Source organism: Lathamus discolor, chromosome 5, assembly GCF_037157495.1.
Source record: "Lathamus discolor isolate bLatDis1 chromosome 5, bLatDis1.hap1, whole genome shotgun sequence".
In the NCBI taxonomy this organism is placed as follows: Eukaryota; Metazoa; Chordata; class Aves; order Psittaciformes; family Psittacidae; genus Lathamus; species Lathamus discolor.
In genome coordinates, this window is record NC_088888.1 from 75,694,880 (window position 1) to 75,715,634 (window position 20,755).

The 20,755-nt window shown below is 37.3% G+C and overlaps 1 protein-coding gene across 10 annotated transcripts in view; it reads left to right on the forward strand.

Annotated features, from left to right (window-relative positions):
- The window catches only part of CEP162 (centrosomal protein 162), a 50,319-nt gene extending 30,071 nt beyond the window's left edge, over positions 1-20,248 (forward strand). For 7 of the 10 annotated variants that reach the window (XM_065681308.1, XM_065681313.1, XM_065681316.1 and 4 more), the window contains 9 exons: positions 393-519; positions 1,408-1,571; positions 3,124-3,228; positions 4,141-4,365; positions 5,477-6,147; positions 6,963-7,104; positions 9,151-9,249; positions 12,303-12,437; positions 14,644-16,449. In XM_065681308.1, coding sequence (XP_065537380.1) covers positions 393-519; positions 1,408-1,571; positions 3,124-3,228; positions 4,141-4,365; positions 5,477-6,147; positions 6,963-7,104; positions 9,151-9,249; positions 12,303-12,437; positions 14,644-14,862 — 1,887 coding nt within the window. In that variant the 3' untranslated portion in view covers positions 14,863-16,449. The other 3 variants (XR_010613190.1, XM_065681309.1, XM_065681311.1) reach the window with 3 other exon arrangements.
- The last annotated feature ends 507 nt before the right edge of the window (positions 20,249-20,755 follow it).

Here is a 20,755-nt window from a genome sequence, read left to right on the forward strand (position 1 = left end):
TTTGCCACACTTGTTTATCACAAATGTCTCATCAAATGAACTTCAACAAGTAACCCCGTATAAGACACAGATTCACTGAAAGAAGTGCAGTGTTGCCACATTCACTGGTAATTCTGAAATATCTTGTGAGAGCTTGCAGAAATTAGTGATACTTCTATAGCTTTACCTCAGAAGACAAATCCAGTGATTACACATGAAAAAACAGAACAGAGATGAATGCTCTGCTATAGCAAGGCCTAAGAATAATACCAAAACTAGAAAACCTCGCTGATGCTCTGTTCTGATGCAGCTGTTGTGAATTCATCATTTTACAGGGAAAAACCGTACTCATATTTTTTGTATGACAATGATTTCTTATTTTTTATTGTCTTACTGTTTTCTCTAAAACTCAGAAGGAAGAAACTAAATTACAAGAAGAGATAAGACGTCTCAAACAAGATAAGCAAGCTCTTGAGGTAGACTTGGGACAAGCAAAGAAGGAGAGAGATTTAGCAAAAGCCCAGATTGTATCCATATCAGGTAAAGCACCTTCATTTTGTTGAATGATCTTGCCTACTGTGCATCACTAAATAAACAGGTAACTAAAACTTGTTTCGTATTAAAGTATTAGTCAAGTGCATCTAGACCATTTCCAAGTATTAACTAAGCTTCTGATAAAAGCATTCAGTGAATGACATGCTACAATACCTTTGGCACTCTGTCAGAAACCCTTTTCTTGTACCCAGCCAAACTCTTTGTTGTTGTATATTGTTAGATTTCTTTCCCATCTTCCACAGGCAGTTCCATTTATGTGACAACTCTGTTCATAAGAAAAGGTATACTATGCTGCATCTTCATTTCCTATTAGATCTTTCTCGCTTTTTTTACCTGTATCTTACGCCTTATGACTTTTTTTCAAAACTCCTATCAGAAGTCTTTCCAGTTTGACTTCAGCTTTCTTAATGAGAGAGGGTGAGAAATGGACTCTGACTTCCAGTATTAGACATTACAGATGCTAAGAGGTGTAATATTTAGCTCCATGTCTTTTCTCAAAATGCTTGATCCCTAAATGGGAGAAGTATAGTCAATCCATATCTAAGCTTATAGTCTATATCACATCCATGATGTTACTGAAAATTTGTTTACTGTAAGATGATAAAGAATAGATCCTCTGGGATTCTGTTTTAAATAATTTACATGGTAAACTCTGAACTACTGAGGTACTACTATGTAGGAGAGAAAAAAGATTTTTTTCAAATACTGTTGCATTTAAAATCCTAACTAGGTCTGGTTTTAAAACTTTACTGCAGTAACAGGATTGTCACAAGAGTAAATGTATGAAATGTGCTGAGAAGGATAGTGTTGACTAATTACTTCTTCAATACATAACTACTAATAAACAGTACTAAGGATATTTTATTCTTGTAGGTGAGAAGTCTTATGAATTTAAAGTTAAGGAAGAATCATACAAACAGGAAATTACTCATTTGAGAAGAAAACTTGAGTGGTATGCAGAAAATCAAGATCTTCTGGATAAAGATGCAGCCCGTCTTAAAGATGCAAGAAAAGAAATTGAGAAACTAAACCTAGAGGTGATAATATCTGATTTTTATTGAAGTTTTGAACTTACTTAAAATTATTTCTTTTCTAGTATAATGTAATGTAATTCTGTCCTTCATTGTAATCCAAATATTTTCAAAAAAAAAAAGTGAACTTTAACATTTAAATCAAATATGGAGTCTTTATATGCAAAATTGATATTACTGCATATGCAGGGAGAGCTGCAAATGCAGAATGCTTAAAATCTGGTTTTGCTTCTCTTGGACATCTTGATGATGCTTCTGGAAACAAGTATGTGTTTCCTTAAAACCTACAAATTTCTTTACTAAGAAAAGAAAGTAACTGTTACATAAACAATTTGGAATATCGCTCTTATCCTTCTCTTTCCCTCCTTTTTACTCCGTGGTCGCATAGACAACATTTACTTCTTCTTTTAAGTACCAGTTCTATATTTTTCTTACAAAAATTCTCTGGATGCTGTAGTAGGGAGGAAAAAGCCAAAACACTTGAAATATAAAGCAAACAAAACCTAATGCATGAATCTTGAGTAATTCTGAGATTTGCATTGCTTGCTTGTCAGTAGATTTGACTTAGGATTCACAGAAATTAAGAATTTTGCCAGTGATAAAATATAATTGATCTTGGAATCTTTTCCTGGGGTTTTTATTAGAGAGATCACAGATGAAAGGATGTGCTTCTGAAGGAGCAGCTGGGGAACAAGATCCCTTAAACACCACCATACCAAACTTTGATCAACATATTATTTGCTGTAAAAGAAAATATTTTTATTTCCATTTGCTCCAAGATGGACTGGTGTTTAAAAACAATGAAAATCTTTGACTTCATAGAAACAATCAAATTAGTCAAACTACACTGGCATAAAAGCATTACTTATGTTTACTTTGCCAATGTGTGAGAGAAATCAAAAAAAAAATATATATATATATATACACCCACAATATACAAAAATCCAACTATACAAGGTGTAATATCCTATACAGTGGTTATAGTGATTGGTAAAGGTAGGAAATACAATTTTAGATTACGGCTTTGAGTCTTCATGGCCAGACTTTATGGGAGTACAGAAGCATTAGCTATCTACTTCCCAGGACTATCCCTTGATCCTGGAAGTCAGCATTTATTTAGGTACAACACAAAATTGCTTTTTGGCTGTTTTGTGTCTCATCACAGAGCATAGCCTTGCAAATCACAAACTATTTCCTTAACTCATCCTGAATTCATGTAATGCACGTAGTACTTCATATTATAGCTTGTTAACCAAGCCTGCATACCAGAAGTATGGGACAAAGAAGCAGATTTACTCGTCTGAAGACAAGAATGTCTCAGAGCTGAAGGTCTCTTCTAGATTTCCATAGCTTGTTTCAGCTCCTTTGATCTTCAGTGGGTTAAAAAAGCTGTAACTTAGTTTAAGAACTTGAAGAATCAGAACAGAAATTACTATTGCCAATTCTTAAGTTGCAGAATATTTCCGTTATATTGTGTGTGTTTGAAATTCTTACTTTTTTACTACAGGACAGTGTCTCTGAATATATATTTCAATTCATTTTCTCATAAATTGGATAGGTTGAGAAGCTCAGAGCTGAAGCTGGAGATCAGCGTGTGCAGCAGAAGAAACGTTTGCGAGACAGAGCAGCAGATGCTAAAAGAATTCAGGATCTTGAGCGACAAGTATGCAATAATAGAACTATATTTCATTTAAACTTTATTTCAGATAGATTATAGAATCCTAGAATATGAGGTTGGAAGGGACCTCTTTCTTGGCATAAGCACAGTCTAAACAAGATGGGCCAGCACCATGTCCAGCTGAATCTTAAAAGTGTCCAACACTGGGGTATCTACCACTTCCCCATGGAGAATACTCCAGTGGCTGTTTGGATTCCTACAAGATTCATGAAAACTGGGGGAGCAGGCACTTTAAAATCCATGTTTCTACTGTTTCTACTGAGGAAAAGTCAGATGGAAGCGGGCCTTTCTGAATTTTAGGTGATGGCAGCTGCATTTGGTAGGGATGTGAGACAAATGGGAAAGAGCCCCTGCAAGTAGTCTAATGCAAAGAATATCTTATCCGTAAGTAAGACAGGCTTGTTAATAGCCTTTCATGCAAGGCATTAGTTTTATTGCATTGCAGACTCCAAAATAAAAGGTATATAATCTGTTACTAGGAGAATAATTTCAATACTGTTAAAAAAAATCTCTATAACATTTGGAAAACTAGAACTTGAATGAATACAAGTACAGAAAAGAAAGCAAATACTTCAACAGCATTAAGAGCCATATACAACTTAATTTCTAAGAAAGTAAATAAAATGTCCATTTGACATAAGCCAGTCTGAACACCAGAGCAGTATTTTGTTTAAAATGATGTGTAAGTCAATCAGTAACAGATGATAAATCCTGCTTTTCTGTAAAGAATAGCATAAATATAAACAACATAAAATTTCTCGACATATGCATCTCTAGTTTTCATTCTTCACGCAGCTTAAGTGGGTGACATTTAGTAGCATTCTGACAGTTATTCCCATTCACTTTTCATTAGAACTTTCTTCTTTTTGACTTCTGATTTAATAATCTTTTTGATAGATCAGTGAAATGGAAGGAATTCTAAAAAGAAGGTATCCGAATTCTTTGCCTGCTTTGATTTATGCTGCTGCTGCTGCTGAGAAAACTAATGATCTTCCGGCTAAACCAAACACAGTTGATTTTCTGGAGAGAAGAATAAAAAAGTTAGAAACAGAACTTGAAGGTAAAGATGATGAAGCTAAAAAAAGTCTCCGTGCCATGGAACAACAATTTCAAAAAGTAAAGGTAAAAGTTGGAGGGTTGTTTAGTAGTCGACTGTGCAAGCAACAGTCACAAGGTTATTGTGGTCTAACACAGAGCAGTGGTAAAAACTGGAGGCAAAGACCGCATTCAAGGGAAAAAGTATTTATAACTAGAATTTCAGTAGATTCAGCACCTAATCTAAAAAGAGCACTGAAATTGTTGCAGTACTGTTGAAACTGAGAGGACAAGTTCTTGAGGCATATTTTTAATTCTTACATTAGGATAAATGTGTTTCATGAAGTGGGTCATGGTAGCTGCTTACGTAATTGCTTGCTGGACCAATGGCTGTGGTTTTAAAGGTCTGCTGACCATTCTGCAAGGAATGTCTGGGGATACTAAACATTTATCCAAAAATTACATGATAGCTAATCTTAAGACTTGGGTTAGGAAGCATGAAAACTGCATTTTTCACGGAAAAGGTGAACTGCACAGGTACTTAATGAGCAGGAAAGGAAATCGTTGTCAGGTTGTTCCTCCTGGAAATAACACATCAGGCTTTCCTTAGAGACTATCAAGGCTATTAGGAAGAGTTAGGTTTTCCTCAGCTCATTAGGAAGCAAAATTCTGTGTCTTTCCAAGTTCATACTTCTGTATTCAAACTTAAAAATAAAGATCTGTCCTGTTTAAGATGTTTTTTAAAATGTTTAGTACAGTTTTGAGCATGTGACTGTTTTGCAAACTGACACATGGCAAATACTTAATGACAGATTTTGTTTTAATTAAAGACTTCTTGCTATCCTCAAAGAGGACGTTACTCTGCCTGTCTGAGTTAGTAACATCTGAAGAGAACTCAATTATAAAAAAGTGAAATAATTTCTTGTCAATTGAATTTTCTTTCCCATAGTTACTGCATTCATTGTGAGTAGAGGATTGCTTTGTATTAAATGTTTTGAGTAGTCCAGCTTTACAGCAGACTTAAGTTTGCTTCACAGAATTTTTTCACTCGCTAATTGCTGAACTGATTGAGCAGTGCTGTTAGTAATACTGTCTTGTGAAATCTTGCTTCAGATGTGCAGTAATTTTAAAGAATAGGAAGAGCTAATAAAGTACACTTGAGGAAATGGATTTTTCTTCCCCTCCTCCCCTCTCTTAGATACAGTATGAGCAAAGACTTGTAGAGCTTGAGCAACTGCTTGCATACAAATTCATGGAGCAATCGCCAAAGCTGAACAGTGATAAAGCCAGTTCTACAGAACTTGAACGGGAGCTTCAGAATCTGAAGAAGGTCCATCAGATCACCATTAAAAACCTCCAGACAGAAATTGAAAACCTTAAAAGTCAAAATTCCCAATTAAAACTCAGAAGTAAAAAGGATAATAAAGACTTAGAGTCCACAGACTCTCAAATGAAACAAGGTAACACAAAAGACAAACTGTTAAAACTAAATGAAGAACTGGTCACCAAAAATAGAGAAATACAAGACCTTACAAAAACTGTAGAGAAACTTCAAAAAGAAAGGATGATGATGTTGTCTGATAATAATTTGAGAAATAAAACTGATAACAAGGAAAACTCTACAGAGATCTTGAAAAAAAATATCTCAGCAACAGATAAAAAGAATTCCAGTGACAGCAAACCCTTTCTAAGCATTTTGAAGGATGACAAAATATACCAACCACATACCTTTTCTGATTCTAATCTCTCGGAAGTTCTACAAGAAAATGCACAGCTGAAAGAGGAGCTAGAAAGATTGTCTCTAGAAATGAACCAGCAAAGGGTGAAGTCTCAAGCAACACTAGCTTATTCTGAAAATAACATACGAAGGTAAATGCTCAACATATTCCTTTAAAAACCTTGTTAAAGTGTTGGCTGATACAGAATTGAAGTGACACATTATCATGTCAGTATGTGTGAAGCTAGCTTATACTGTATAGCCAATGTTCTGTGTAAATTTCATTTTAGTGTTTGGTTTTGGTTGGGGAATGGGAGGTTGGGTTTTGTTTGGCTTTTTTCTTAAAGCAGTGCATTCTCACAGTTGATTCTACAGGCAAACCTCTGTTAATCCCTCTTACTAATACTACAGTTTGTCATGGTTTGAAGTCAAAAGATTTCGGTGTAAGTTGTTGCATCTTAGGTGCTTTGTATTTGTGTCATATAGTATTGATATTTGGTACATATACTTTCCCTCAAACTGGTGTATGCTTTCAGTGGGATTTACCTGACCAACTGTAGAAACTTTACACTTTGCCTGGTCTCCCTTAGATCCCTTCATAGTCAAAGTTGGTGTATTTAGATTGCAGCATGTTCTGTTCTGAAATAGGATAGCTGCATTATGATTTCAAAAACACCTCTTTTCTTTCTTTTTTTTTTTTTTTTAAGAGGAGCAAAAAAAAAATCATCATTGGCCAAGTATTTTATCTGCCTTTAGTTAAATGAGGCGCATACCAGCACTGTGTGTATGGCACATGCCAGCATTGTGTGTTGTCCCTCCAGTGCTATCTGGTGAGGTTTTGCTGCAAAATTCCAAAAACATTCTGCCTTTAACATTTTTAATATTTTATATGCTCAAGTGAGAAACTTTTTTGAAGAACTGTCTGTAGCTGCTTTACTACATATTATTTTTCTCTCACTCTGTTCAGGATACAGGAAGACACAGCAGAATACATTGCATCTCTGAAAGCTTCCCATCAGAGAGAAGTGGAGAAGATTCTTTGCCAGCATGCAAAGGAGCATTCTACTTCTAAAGTAGCTGAACTGAGCAGCAAAATTTCAACACAAGAGGTGAGATAGAGTAGCTGTATTTGTTACGTATAGATATCTGTTAAAGTTATTTCTTTCTTTATTACTATAAACTTGCTTTGAAGTAGGATCTGTTATTTTCAAAATGGGCCTGTTCCACTGTATTCACAGAATTACAGAGTGGTTGAGGTTAGAAGGAACCTCTGGAAGTCGTCTTGTCTAAATCTCCTGCTCAGGCAGAGCCATTTAGAGTCAGTTGCTCAGGCCGATGTCCAAATGGCTTTTTATATTTTCAAGGAGGGAGATTCCACAACATCTCTGAGTTTAGAGACCGAAACAAGTGCTTGGTCATGCTCAAGTAAAGAATTTCTCTTATGGTTAGATTCTGCTGCATTTCAGTTAGTGCCCTTTGCTGCTTCTCCAGTCACTGGATACCACCGGAAAGAGCCTGGCTATGTTGGCTTTGCACCTTCTCTTCAGGTATTTGTAAACATTGATGAGACCCCCCTCCTGAGCCTTCTTTGTTCTATGCTAAGCAGTCTTGGGTGTCTCAGTCTTGAGAAGTACTTCAGTCCCTTCATCATCTTAGTGGCCGCAACCAGTGCAGTGATGGGCATATAGCCAACACAGAAGTGATAATATACAGTATAATATAGCAGTTAACATTATACAGTTTAATTCATTTGTTATTCTAAGCCAAAGTCAAATCCCCTTGAGGTATACACCAGGCATCTCCATCCTACCACATTACCCACTAAGTGCACCATGCTCCACTAGCAAAAGCAATTTCACAAATGCGTTTGTGACTTTTCCCTTGCTTTTTTCCCTTGCTTTTTTTTTTTTTTTTTTTTTACATGCATTACAGGAATTTTATCCTCTTCTACAGTACATATTTGTTTTGATTGGGCCGGGCCAGCTTGATTGGCGGATTCAAACATCGCCTTCTCCTTTGGGGGCATTCTGAAATATTCTCCTTTGACGAGTCCATTATGATTTCCAAGATTCCTGAACAACTGGGATTTCCTATTTGAATTTATTGTGTGATCAATGTGACCCACTTATTCCATGTAGCTTCAGTTGCATGATGTGTAGAGGACACCCTCCCTTTGAACATCCAGCCCAGCACAGGCAACTGTGCCAGAAACAACTGTGCTTCAGTACATGATAATGACATGGGTTAGTTCTCTGGTTCAGCTGCAGTCCCTGTTGCCAGGGTTGCAGTAGCCACAGTGTCTGTTGCTTTACCATCAGATCCAGAGACCTTCTTTTCCCCTTGAGGGTACTGGATAGTGTTGAGCAGGGCTCTCTAGGCATAGGCGCCAGCATGTTGCAGTAGTTTGTGCCTCTGTTATTGTCAGAATGACAGCAAACCTTTTCTAAGTGTTTTGCTATTTTTTCCGGATTCTGCACTTGTTCAGGAGTGAAGTTCCAAAGCACTGGAGGTGCCCACTGGCCTGAGTACTTGCCCATACTATCCCACACACCCTGCCACTCATGACTGTCCAGCCACAGGGCAGATCTCTGGGTGGTATTTTTAAATAGTTGTTTAAACTTAAACAAGACCTGAACCATGTGCAGCAACATGCTAGTTCATAGCAAAAGGATCAGGTTGGTCAAAAGGACGAAAGACAAAAGGTGTAATTATTAACAGTTTCCAATAGATGGCTCCCGAAATACAGAGGTGATGGCAATACTGAGTACACATATCAGATCAGTTTCACAGCTGGCGATTCTGTCATATCATAAACAGGTACAAAGCACAGAATTATAATTTTAGCTCAGGCCCGAAGAATGATAAATATCACTGCAGGTAACACATATGGTAAGTGAAGTGTGATATAATGCAACTCTGAGAACAAGTGCAACAATTCTGAGAGCAAATAGAACAGCATTGTGACCAGTAACTGTTAAACCACACAGTAATGCACATACTAATGCACATGTGTTAGAGGTAGTATGGTTGATACATGCGTCGCTTGTACCTGGAGTACTACAACACTGGCTGTATTTTTGTTGTATTTTTCCTGCACAGGTTTTCACACATTATAGGTATTTATGTTAATGACAAACTTTTTAATCTTTTTGTAGATATTAATAAAACATCTGCAAGAACAAATTGGTGACCAACAGAGACATCAGGAAGCCCTTTTACTTTCACAGATGCGAGAGGAACTCCTACAAAAAGAGGTATATTTAAATTTGGATTGGGGGTACCCTATCTTAATAAGAGTTTTCACTTTCATCTTTGTAAAGCCTCAAATAATGTATAGTAAAATAAGTCTTAGAAACAATATCTTTGTCAGTTACTTCTACATCAGTTTTACCTGAGAACGCAATATATTTTTCTAATGTGGACAAGAGAACAACACGGAACAGAAGATAGAACTTTGAAATATTTTTTTTATTATTTCTTTTTTTAATTAGTTAGAAATATCTGACATCTGTGTGAAAACTGATCAGCAGGTTAATCCAGGCATTCATAGCCTTTGCTTTGAGAGTTATGATGAGTAGTAAATAGACCACAGGACTTTTGCTATATTTGAAGGATATTTTATTATTCTTTTCAAATTCTTTATTCAGATGAAGCCTTCCTTTTTTTTCATCCCCCTATTGCCATCCAACAGACTTAGTTATATTCTTGTTTTTCTCATAGAACCATAGTATGTTTTAGGCTGGAAGGAACCTTAATCTGGTTCCAACCCCCCTGCCATGAGCAGGGACACCTTCCACTAGACCAGGTTGCTCAAACCCCCATCCAACCTGGCCTTGAACACTGCCAGGGATGGGGCAGCCACAATTTCTCTGGGCAACCTGTGCCAGTGCCTCGCCATTCTCACAGGAAAGAATTTGTTCCTAATATCTAATCTAAATTCACTCTCTTTCATTTTAAAGCCATTCTGCCTTGTCCTGTCACCACATGCCCTTGTAAAATGTCCCTCTCCAGATTTCTTGTAGGCACTCTTTAGGTACTAAAAGGCTGCTCTAAGGTTTCTCCAGAGCCTTCTCTTCTCCAGGCTGAACAAGCCCAGTTCTCTCAGCTTGTCTTCATAGGAGAGGTGCTCCAGCCCTCAGATCATCTTCATAGTCCTCTTCTGGACTTGAGTGAGCAGGTCCACATCCATCTTGTGTTGAGCTGAGTGCAGGTGGGGTCTAATGAAAGTGGAGTAGAGGGGGAGAGTTACCTCCCTTGAGGAGAACCACCTCCCTTGACCTGTTGGCCATGCTTCTTTTGATGCAGCCCAGGTTATGGTTGGCTTTCTGCTTTGATATCTGTGAAATTCAGGGTCTCTGGAGAAGTTCAGTTGTAATAATTTGTCTGAAATTCACTGAGAGAGGTCACTGAGAGAGGTATGAGAAACTTACCTAGGTTTTATCTTCTATTTGTAGCATATAATCTAAAAATTATACTTTTTCATGTGTTCATTTTTGGCTTAATAATGTATAAAATTGCTGTCTTGTCTTTTAGCTGAAGGTGTTTAAACTATTGGCTGTGGTTTTGTAGTTCTTCAGAAGGAGGCTATAGCCTGGCTTATCATTGTGCCAATGCTTAATTCTCCATGTCCTTGATATATGAATATTGCTAATCTTAACTTCATTTTGTTAATATGCTAATTAAGCTGCAATAATTATTAAAAATAATTCTATTCTCTAAGGGATTGAGAACTCCAGACATTTCATCTTGTTTGCTGCTCTTATTTAGAAGAAATGAGAGAAATATCAGTATTTGTTTAGTACATACTTAATATACTTAATATAATTAATCTCACTAAAGTCATTCAGTATTTATATTACCCATGCAAAATTCCACCTCTGTTGTGAAGTACTCTAGAAAAGTGAGGGCTTGTAGGGAAAGAAAAAGGATCTATTAAACAAACTCTGTATTTGCAGAATAGAGGCTGAGACTTTGGGCTCATATTATGAGTCTAATGGTGGGTGTTGCCTTTATATACAGAGCTTGTTTCATTCTAATGATCTCAGTATATATAATACTTCCTTCTCGGAAAACAGGTCAAGAGTACAGTGAGACAAATGTTGTTAACTTGTTTCTTCTGTGACTGCTTTACAGATTATTAATGCCAGTAATGGTTAAGAGAATAATCATCCTATCTGACCCCTATATTACAGGCTGAGTTCAAGGGGCTGGCATGTAAGAAAATGGAACGGAGTGCCTTTGTTACAAAAATCATAGCCACACTATACAGAGAAATGTCAATGTAAAGCCTTCCTTTTGATGTGGACTATTGTGTACAAGGAGGTATTGCTTAAGTTACACAGCTTGCTTAACAGATATATCGCTCAGCAAATACCTATCATGCCTTACCAGGCAGTACCAGAACATAACCTCCTAATAAGGAAAATAGGTATTTTAAGTTTCAGCAAAAATCATTTGGACATAGACCAGACTCATCCAAGCTCCTAAAGAGCATGCGTGAGGACCAAGGGTGAAAAGTTCAGGCCTGAGGAAGATCTGAACTTGAATTCAGCAGCAGAGAGCCAGGTGTAGCTGGGTGCTTGAAGAGGGTTAGCAATTCTGGGATGTATTGGGTAAGAGGAGCTAAGGTTTATAATAAAGGATAAGGACCTCAAAGCTTCCACTTTAGTTTACTTATACACATTAAGAAAATGACAAAAGAAAATACTTAAATGGAGAAATACCAAGTTACTTAAAATAGGCAAAGAATTAGAATAAACCAGGCTTTATAGGAAAACTTACCTGAATTTCTGGAGGATTATGAAATCAGTTGTAAGTCATTGGTAGAGCTGATCTGACCTGGCAGGTTTTAGACCAAAGGGGGCTTGTAATCATGTCTGTTAGTGGCATGTTTTTTCTTAATTTATTCCTTAGAAATACACTACTACATTTTATATTTGATCCTTATCCAGGCTGTGAGAAGGGGCTGTGTAAGAACAGCTAATCATATATTCTCTATTATTTTTTTTTAGTATGTGTAGAAGCATAAGAAGTGTCTGTGAATAATCACTTCATGGCACATTATGAAAAGGATTGGCATCATCAAAAAGGACTAGATTTTCATATCCTCAGCCCACTTCTTACAAATGAAAGATCCTAATCTAAGTGCCCAAGCCCCTGTTTAAGCTTTTGAATAAAGTAGATTTTTGTCTTCCTTTCTGCAGCTTTTGAATGGAATGATTAAACTACACAAGTACACTTTGAAAGGAATCTGTTTTATACACTGCTTAACACAATGATAATTTTCATCAATTCTCTCAAATTGTAGGTGACAAAATTGTTGGAAGAACTGAGAGAGGCTAAGGAGAATCAGAGTCCTGAAATGAAACATTTCTTGTGCCTGGAAAAGAAAATCAAGCATATAGAGACCAGGCATGCAGAACGACAGCAAGAAATTCAAAAGGTACAGCAGAGTTATCTCTGCATTTACTTCTTAAGAGCAATCTATCAGTTTAACTGTAATTGCATGGTACTTGCACAGGCTTATTTAGCTCACACTGCAGGGGGCAAGTACTTATTGATACAGCCGTGGTCTTGTCTTCTGTGCCTGTTGATGGAAGTGAGTGTAGATGCTGTTGCTGTGGTAATGAAGATTACTTGTGCATGACTCACCTATCAGGTGTGTAACTTCCTCAGAAGCTGATCTAAGGAGGCTTTGCTTTTGCAGAGGGTTGGACCACAGGACCTCTCGAAGTCCATTGTATCATTCACCTATTTCATACTTTAATTACACAATGAAAGCTAGCTATTGAAAAGCTTGTAACGCAGTTCGTTAAGCAATGATATGTTCCTCAGTGGAACTGTAATTTTGTTTTCTAGTCCTGGAAGTCCCATTCAGAGAAGCTGCATTAAAAGTATAGAAACATCTTGCAGCAGACTACTGTTTCATACCCCAGCCAACAACAACAAAAAGCCTTTATCCTCCGAAAGTTAAAAATTTTGAATTTTGAAGCTTGGATCTTTGTGATACAGTTTCTTTTATCTGACATTTGTATCCCTGGAGTGGGTAAAACATTTTTGCATTGATTTTTTTCATTTTATCATAGCCTCCATCCTGGTTTTTCATCTATCATCTGGAAACAGTTTTCTGGTTGATACAGATTTTTTTTTCTCAACACTTCCATCACTTAAATGTATGATTGTCTTTCATACGTGCTTTACCTTTGGATTTGCTGAAATGAATGAACTTAAAAAAGGTCAGTTGGACAGGGAGATCATCAAAACTGTAGCAGTTCTTAGTTTGGGGAGTTTGTTTTACAGTTTTGAAAACAGATCTGAAGGAATACACTTTTATGTACAGAATTCTTCATGTTAGAAGGCTTTATTCTCATACATTCCTACATTATGTACTTTAATTTACTTTCTAAAAAGAGCTGTGCATAAAAACAAATCATTGGATTAAGAACAGACTGTGCCACCACTGATTTTATTATTTCTGTTCACATTCTGTCCTCCTAAAGGTAACTGTAATATACTTATTTTTTATGCTATTTATTTGCTTTTTGTATTACTATTTCTGTAGAGTGACTGCTGCTGCCTCTTCCATGATCTGTCTCCATTAAATTAATTACGTGACCTGTAGTATTTACTAAGATCTTGTGTTGTAATCTATTTCATAAAAATAGAAATAGTACTACATACAGTTTCTGCTATGTAATGTCATCTTTCCTGGTGTTACCAGCCTTGTTATGTATTAAGCTTTGGGTTTTGTTTGTCCTAGTTTTGCATCTTTACGCATCTGCAATGGGGCACCCAAGAGTCCCCCAGATAAAGGATAAGGAAATGAGCAATGTAGAAAAAGTAACTGCTAAACAAGAAAATAACAGGTTATCCTCAACATCAAACTAGAAGCACATTAACAGTTTTTAAGTTGATAGAGCTTTCCTTAAAGAATCTGTTAAAGTTAAGTCGTGTGAAGATTCTAATACCTTGTGACACTTTTTATTTTGGGTAATTTAATAGGATTATGCCATGGATTCATGTCAAAGTTCAGACTTTTATCTGCAGCAGCTTCAGACTTTTGTGACTACAGGATATTTTCTGATAATATTTTCTGATAATTCGTAGAAAGTACAGCAGTGGCTCAGATGATGTCATTCAGATGTTCTTGCAGAATGTTCTCTTAATTAACACACTTAAATGGCAACTCAGAAGATTAATTTTGATTATAGGGGGGTTTATGTTATACACCCAGCTTTGTCTTAGTCAAGCTTTTAATTACTGCTTTGGGGAGGGTAAGTTATATTTTCCTGAGGCTCATTACCCACTAATGAATTCTACCCTTCTGTCATTAATGCAGCTATTTAAATTCAGGGTAATTTTTGTAATATACAGAACAAATTATTTCCGCTTAATGATGTGAGCACTGGGCTTTGAGACTGTGCATCAAATGTAATGAAGTGGTATATTTTGGCAAATAGGCCGCACTGGCTGAGTAGAATGGTCTGTGTTGGAAAGGACCTTAAAATCATCTAGTTCCATGTGCATGGAACACCTCCTGCTAGACCAGGTTACTCAAGGCCCTGTCCAGCCTGGCGTTGAACACTGCCAGGGATGGGGCATAGTAGTTGACTAGGAAGTCACAGTGCTGACCTGCTTCTCGTTTGCAGGCAGCCCAACTATCGCAACATGTTGCTCAAGTGAGGCAAACCCAGGAGGTGGAGAAGTGGCGAAGGCTGGCGCAGCGGAAGAACCAGGAACTGGAGAGATTTCGAGTGGAATTGGATTCAATATTAGATGTTTTACGTGAACTGCAGAAACAAGGGGTTGTTATTCCTGCGCCCAGTTACAGTGGATTCAGCATGCAAGACAGCTGTTGGGAGATGTGATTAGGTAGGAGTTGATTAAAGAGGTAGAATTTTAATATTCCAAGTTATGTGTAGAAAATATTGCTGACAATCATTAATGTAACATTTGTAAATTGAATTGCATTCTGACCTTATCTGGAATCTTGCTTGTTCAAAGGTAGGTTTGCCTTGAGCAGCACCCAGTTGTATTGTATGTCATATTTTGTTAGCAATAAAGTTACATGGCATTTTTAAAAAATATTAGGAATATTGAGGTTATTCCATAAATTTGACCACTGTTGAAAAATTTCAGTTGATGCTTTTTCAGATACTGTAGAACACGCCTGAGTATTTTTAACTTTTGTTAAATGATTCCTTTATGAGCAATATAATATGCTGTTTAGCTTCTGGTTTTAGTGTATAGAGTTACTATTTTTCATTCATTAGGGCATGAAACTCTCTTTTCACAAGACTTTGCTTTTCTCCCTCCAATTCATGAAGCATTCCTTCCCTTATCTATCTTTAATACCACTTTCAACGTTGTGAAGGGTTGGCGGGTTGGAGCAGAGCAGGCACTTGCTGGTGATGCTCAGATTCAAACTATTATTTGTCTCCAGATATTTCCAACTGTGCTGGTAAGAATGATGGCAGAGTGATCTGGCTGAGTTGTTATGGGACAAATATGAAAAAAAGCCTACAAAATACAGTGAGAGTAGTTATTAGTATCCCTTTTAGAAGGGATTGTATTGAGTATGAATTTTACAAGGGCCTGTTCTGGTTCTGAGACAGTAGTAACTTTATAGATGATCTTGACAGAACAAAGAGGCCAGCCTACTGCTAAAAAGGATAAAAGAAGGAGAAGCATTAAGTGAAGTTAAAGAAAATTCAAGTTAGCTGGCTTTTGGTGGCTGGAAAAACAGGTTTTCAAACACATCAGTAAATTCTTAGTTTGAAGGCTCAGCAGTGCAAGTCCTTATAAGAATTCCACAGTACATATACTGAGGTTGTAGCTCAATCAACTACCCTTATTTAGGACAATGACAAGATAAAAACTAGAATCTGCTCTTCAGAATGTATTAGAATGTATTGTACCCTGTACTACTGGAAATAGTTCAGGTCTGTGACTATATATTTATGATTGTGCTTCTTCAGGGAACAGCAGTAAATATGTTTGGTTTATACAAGCATGTGACTGAGCATGCATAAAGGACAAAATAATGTAACACATTATACTGTGGAAACACTGGCAGTAATAGTGCAAGGACTTCTCTGTCTTCTCAAGCGTATGCATACATAAACATAAGTGAGAGTGAATACACACATAAATGCAAAAAAAGACAGCAATATCATAATCTAATCTTGGTTGTTTCATATACAGGTATTTTCAGTATTTTTAGTGAGGCTGTTTCATCCCCCAGAGATGTCTGTATTCATAAACTATGTAAATACAACACTGCTTTGTATATATAAATTATGTGTAAATATGCTGTGTGTTCTTGATTTTTGGATAGTTTTGCAAATGAAAAGCATAAAATTGAGTAATTTCAACTTACAATTTTTTTCTTCCTGTACAATTTGCCATTGATGTAACACTGTATTAAAGTCCGTGACCTGACTTGTGATATTTTTAATTGCAGCTGGGGCACTGCCTGGAATGGGAAGGCCCAGGGGGAGCATTTCTGGTTGCTGGGAATTCTCTCTCCAAACATTGCCTTCAAATGTTCTCACAAATTACATTTCAAATTAAGTTATCTCTCCTAGTCTGTTTTATTGAGCAGGGACAGTATTATTGACCATTACTGTAAGCTCTACTATGGTTTATACTGCATTCTCACATGTATTTATGTAGTTACACACTACATGGTCTTTATTTTTCAGGCATTTCCCATGAAGTGGGTGCTCTGCACAGTAACAGACTACCTCTGGTCTTGAGCAGCTGTACTTTTGGAGAACTAAGGTCCAAATTTTGACTTCTCTGCTAAAGTTATGAGTTTGTGACTCTCCAGCAGCCTGAAACATACCCTGAAACAGAGCAAAGGCTGACAGAACAGGCCATTAGCTTTTACCGTATTCCAGTGAGGAATTTAGTGCAATGTCTCAAAGTAATATACTTCTGTACTGTTTTGTGTTTGTTCTTCCTCTTCTTCCGCTATCCTATTTCATTTTGCGCTTCCAGGGCCCATTATAATGGATAGATTAAAAGAATCTTAATTTCTTTGAATCATTGCCTTATATTTAGCTGGAATACATTTGTCTATAGCAAAGTAGCTGGCATACAGTAATTTGAATTGTCATGTTTGAAGCTTTAGGAAACCAAGTGAGCAGCTGGCCGGGTGCCTCAGTGACCTACATTGCAGAAAAGACATTTGCTTTGAGAGAGAACAGGGTGTGCAGAAGAGCACAGCACTTGCAGCAGAGACATAAGCAGTTCTATTTCAAGTTCTCTGAAATACATGCCAAAATTGTTCATTTAACAAATCAAATAGGTTATAATGGATGAAGACTATTTCCTAGTACATAATACTTTGAAGTCTATCTGGCAGACCTGTTCTGGAAAAAGGGAGAACAGGATCTGTATACTAGGACAAGCTGTGCAAATCCAATTTCTGTGGGGAAGGGGACTATGCATCAAGTGCTGCCCTGACGTTTTGGAACAGAAAGTCTTCTGATAACTGTGAATTGTAACACTTAGCCTTTCATACAGCTACCTACTCACCTCTTTTCCAAAAATGAGAAAGCACAGCCCTCCAGCTCTTGAATGTGTTGAAGAATATGTGGTAAAAGGCTGTGTGGAAGCTCTGTGCTCTCCTTGCTGCTTGACAATACCCAAGGCTGCCAAGTAAGTTCAGTCCAGCTCTGCAGTATCTCCAGTTGATTTATTTTGGTTTGTCATCCTTCACTGGAGGAGAGGGCAGAGTAGGAGGTTACACACACTTGACTTCCTCCTTTGCTAGGGGCTTGTGAAGGGGCTTGGGCAATTCTTTTAATCACATAGTGGCAAAAACAGTATGAATGTGCATAAATACTGAATTAGATGACAAATACACACAATTTACTTCACCTTTTAGCTTCAGAGACTGTGTATCATTATATTGTAGTAGAGTGCACGGTTTTACCTTTCCCTTTCTCTTCTCTATTGAGCATGCAGCGTCTGATTTTACATTGTAGGTTGGGTGGGTTGCTTGTTTTAAAGGTAGAGAACTAATACTTGTTTACACAGAAGAACATTTCACAAATACTTAAATTGGAAAACTGGAGTACATAATTTTACCTAATAGGTTCTTAGAGTATACCATACATTTTTATGCAAACATATGTAATTATCTTAAGGGAACTCCCTGTGAAGTTAAATCTACCACAGGTGATGCATTTACAGTGGGTTTTCAGAAGAGGCTCTGAAATAGCCCAAGCAGTAGGAAAATTTGCAATAATTCCACTTGCAAAAACCATTGAATTCCTAGCACCCCTTTTGAAGGATTATCCTGATCAAAACACTTTCTATTCACTCCATGGTGAACCAACTCATGGTGATTTTCTGGGAAAAGGTAACTACCTTTAACATGTTATACAAAGTTGATTATTACACTCTCCTTACCCCTGAGGCAAACATTGTGTCTATTAGTTCTAAAAGGAAAAAGAGTGAGCTTTAAAATAACTGCTTTTGAAAACTGCAGAAAATGTCTGCATTTGCCTTTGACTCTGCTCTAATGCAGAGGCAGAGCAGAAAATGTGAATCAGACTGTGTTGCTGCCAGTGCTTCTGCAACCATGTGCAGCGGGGGCCACCACATTATTTTTCTGTAAAGAGCACTGTGAGGGGCTTACTTTGGAGATAGAAGGGAGATAGATGGAAAAAGTGAAAGAACGGAAGCAGGAACCAAACACTTAAAATACCTGTAGAGGATTAACACATGCTTTAGAAGGACACCAATACTGAATTAAGCTAGTATATAGTTTACTGCATAGAGAGACTTAGACATAGACAGGACTACTTGGATTCTTAAATCAGTATTCCACTGTTTATAGACGCTTAGAAATGAACAAGACTACAAGGATTCTCAAGATAAGGAAGGCATGCAACAAGAGGACCAGATGTCTTTTCTCAAACCAATGTAGGTCTTCAGCCTGCTGATAAGGCCTGAGAGATAGGTAAACAGCAGCAAAAGAAAACAATTTGAGGAGCCTCTCAGGGTTGCAAATTAGACCAAACAAGAACATGTAGTTAACTAGCAAGACTCAACATGCATTCTGATGTCTTTAACTAACAGATTTCCGTAAAAGGATAAAATGAGTAGAAGTATTTCTCCCCAGAGAACCATCACAACCCCCAGTGCCCACTCCTCAAAGTTACAGCCCCTGTGCCGCAGCCTGATCTACCCAAATTACCATATGCATGAGTAACAAGAATTGGGTGGTCATTTCACGGAATTATGATGAATATGTATGTAATGAAGATATAAAAGCTATAAAGTGTCTCTTACTGGGTTGCGTGGTAGGGAGAGTGATCCCCCATGCACCCAGTGTCACGACTAATGTTGGCTTTTTAACCTGTCATTCTGTTTAGAGAGGTTATATCCTGGAATTCAGTGGCAACACTAAGAACATAATTCAAATGTGGTATAAGTGAAGGTGGCCTTATCCCTTGATCGTTTTTATAAATGCCTTTCATCTGGGTGTTAACTGTCACCAGCATCCATTCACATGAATATTTCTCCTTTCTCCAAAAGTTGCAGTTATGCACCCAAAACAAAAGCCACAAAGATTTAAGGTACCAGATGAAAATCTCAGGTTAACCGACTGGGAACAGCAAGCAGTTTCTTAATTTGGGAAGAGAAAAAGGAACTTGCACAGCTACAGCCTTCATACTTGTGGGTAAGTACTTACTGTAAAAGGAGGCCTTTTCTGCACCTCAGGATTTACATTGCAACCCATACAACTATGCTCTTTCGTAACAGAGTTCACTTCAGTCTCCTCTTGGGAACTACTTTCAACAATAGTCTGCTTGTTTTAAACAGCCTCTGCTTTGCTTTAAGTATAATCCCATTCTTTAAATACTAGGAAGTAGTGCAAGAATTACATTTGAAAACAGGAAGTTTAGGTGTAAGTGGTTTATAAGGGCACAGGACTTAAAAAACAAAAGAAGTTTCCCCAGTCTTTGCATTCTTTAAATGTACAAGCCATTCAGTATTTATTCTCTTTGTCAGGTGAAGGAAGAATGAAATAATTTTATGAAACGAACACTTAATGAATTAAAGCATTTAAGTGGCTGAAGAATAAACCAGCAGGCCATTCCTGCATTTTCACTCAGACATGTTCTATACAAAGCAAGTTTCAATAAAACCCAGTTATGCACAGTATCTTGGATCCACTAGTTTCCTTTTGGTTAATAACTGCCTGCAGAGTACTCTTACTCCAAACCCAGCAAAGGATTTAAACCTGGTTCCTCAGCATCCTATGTGCTTGCTCTAAAACCATTTGGCCATTAGTTACAATTCTTTTTGAGAAAGCTAAATGTAATGTAAGTTCTGGCTAAGGTTCAGAACTGTATTACTTCTCTAAAAAAATAAAGGTTGAAATTACACCTATTCAACAAACCTTTCCCTGGGAGAACAGCTGTGGTTGCAGCACCATCCCAACTGAGTATGAAAAAAAGACGCAGCAAGTGCAGCTCAGCCATGCTTCACACCTGCTAGCCCTTTGCTGGCCCACTAGTCAAGAAAAGGGCCATTGATGGAGCTGAAAAGCACAGGAAGGTTCAGCCTATAAGCAAAGTATAACACCAACTTAACATATCACTGCCATTTATTTGCATACAGCAACTCTATGAATATGTAGGAATAGTTATTATCCAATTTCCTGTGATTTAGCTACTGAATCCTGCACTTACCAAACTGGAAGTTCACATCAGAAATTTAATAAAAACCAAAAAAGTCAAA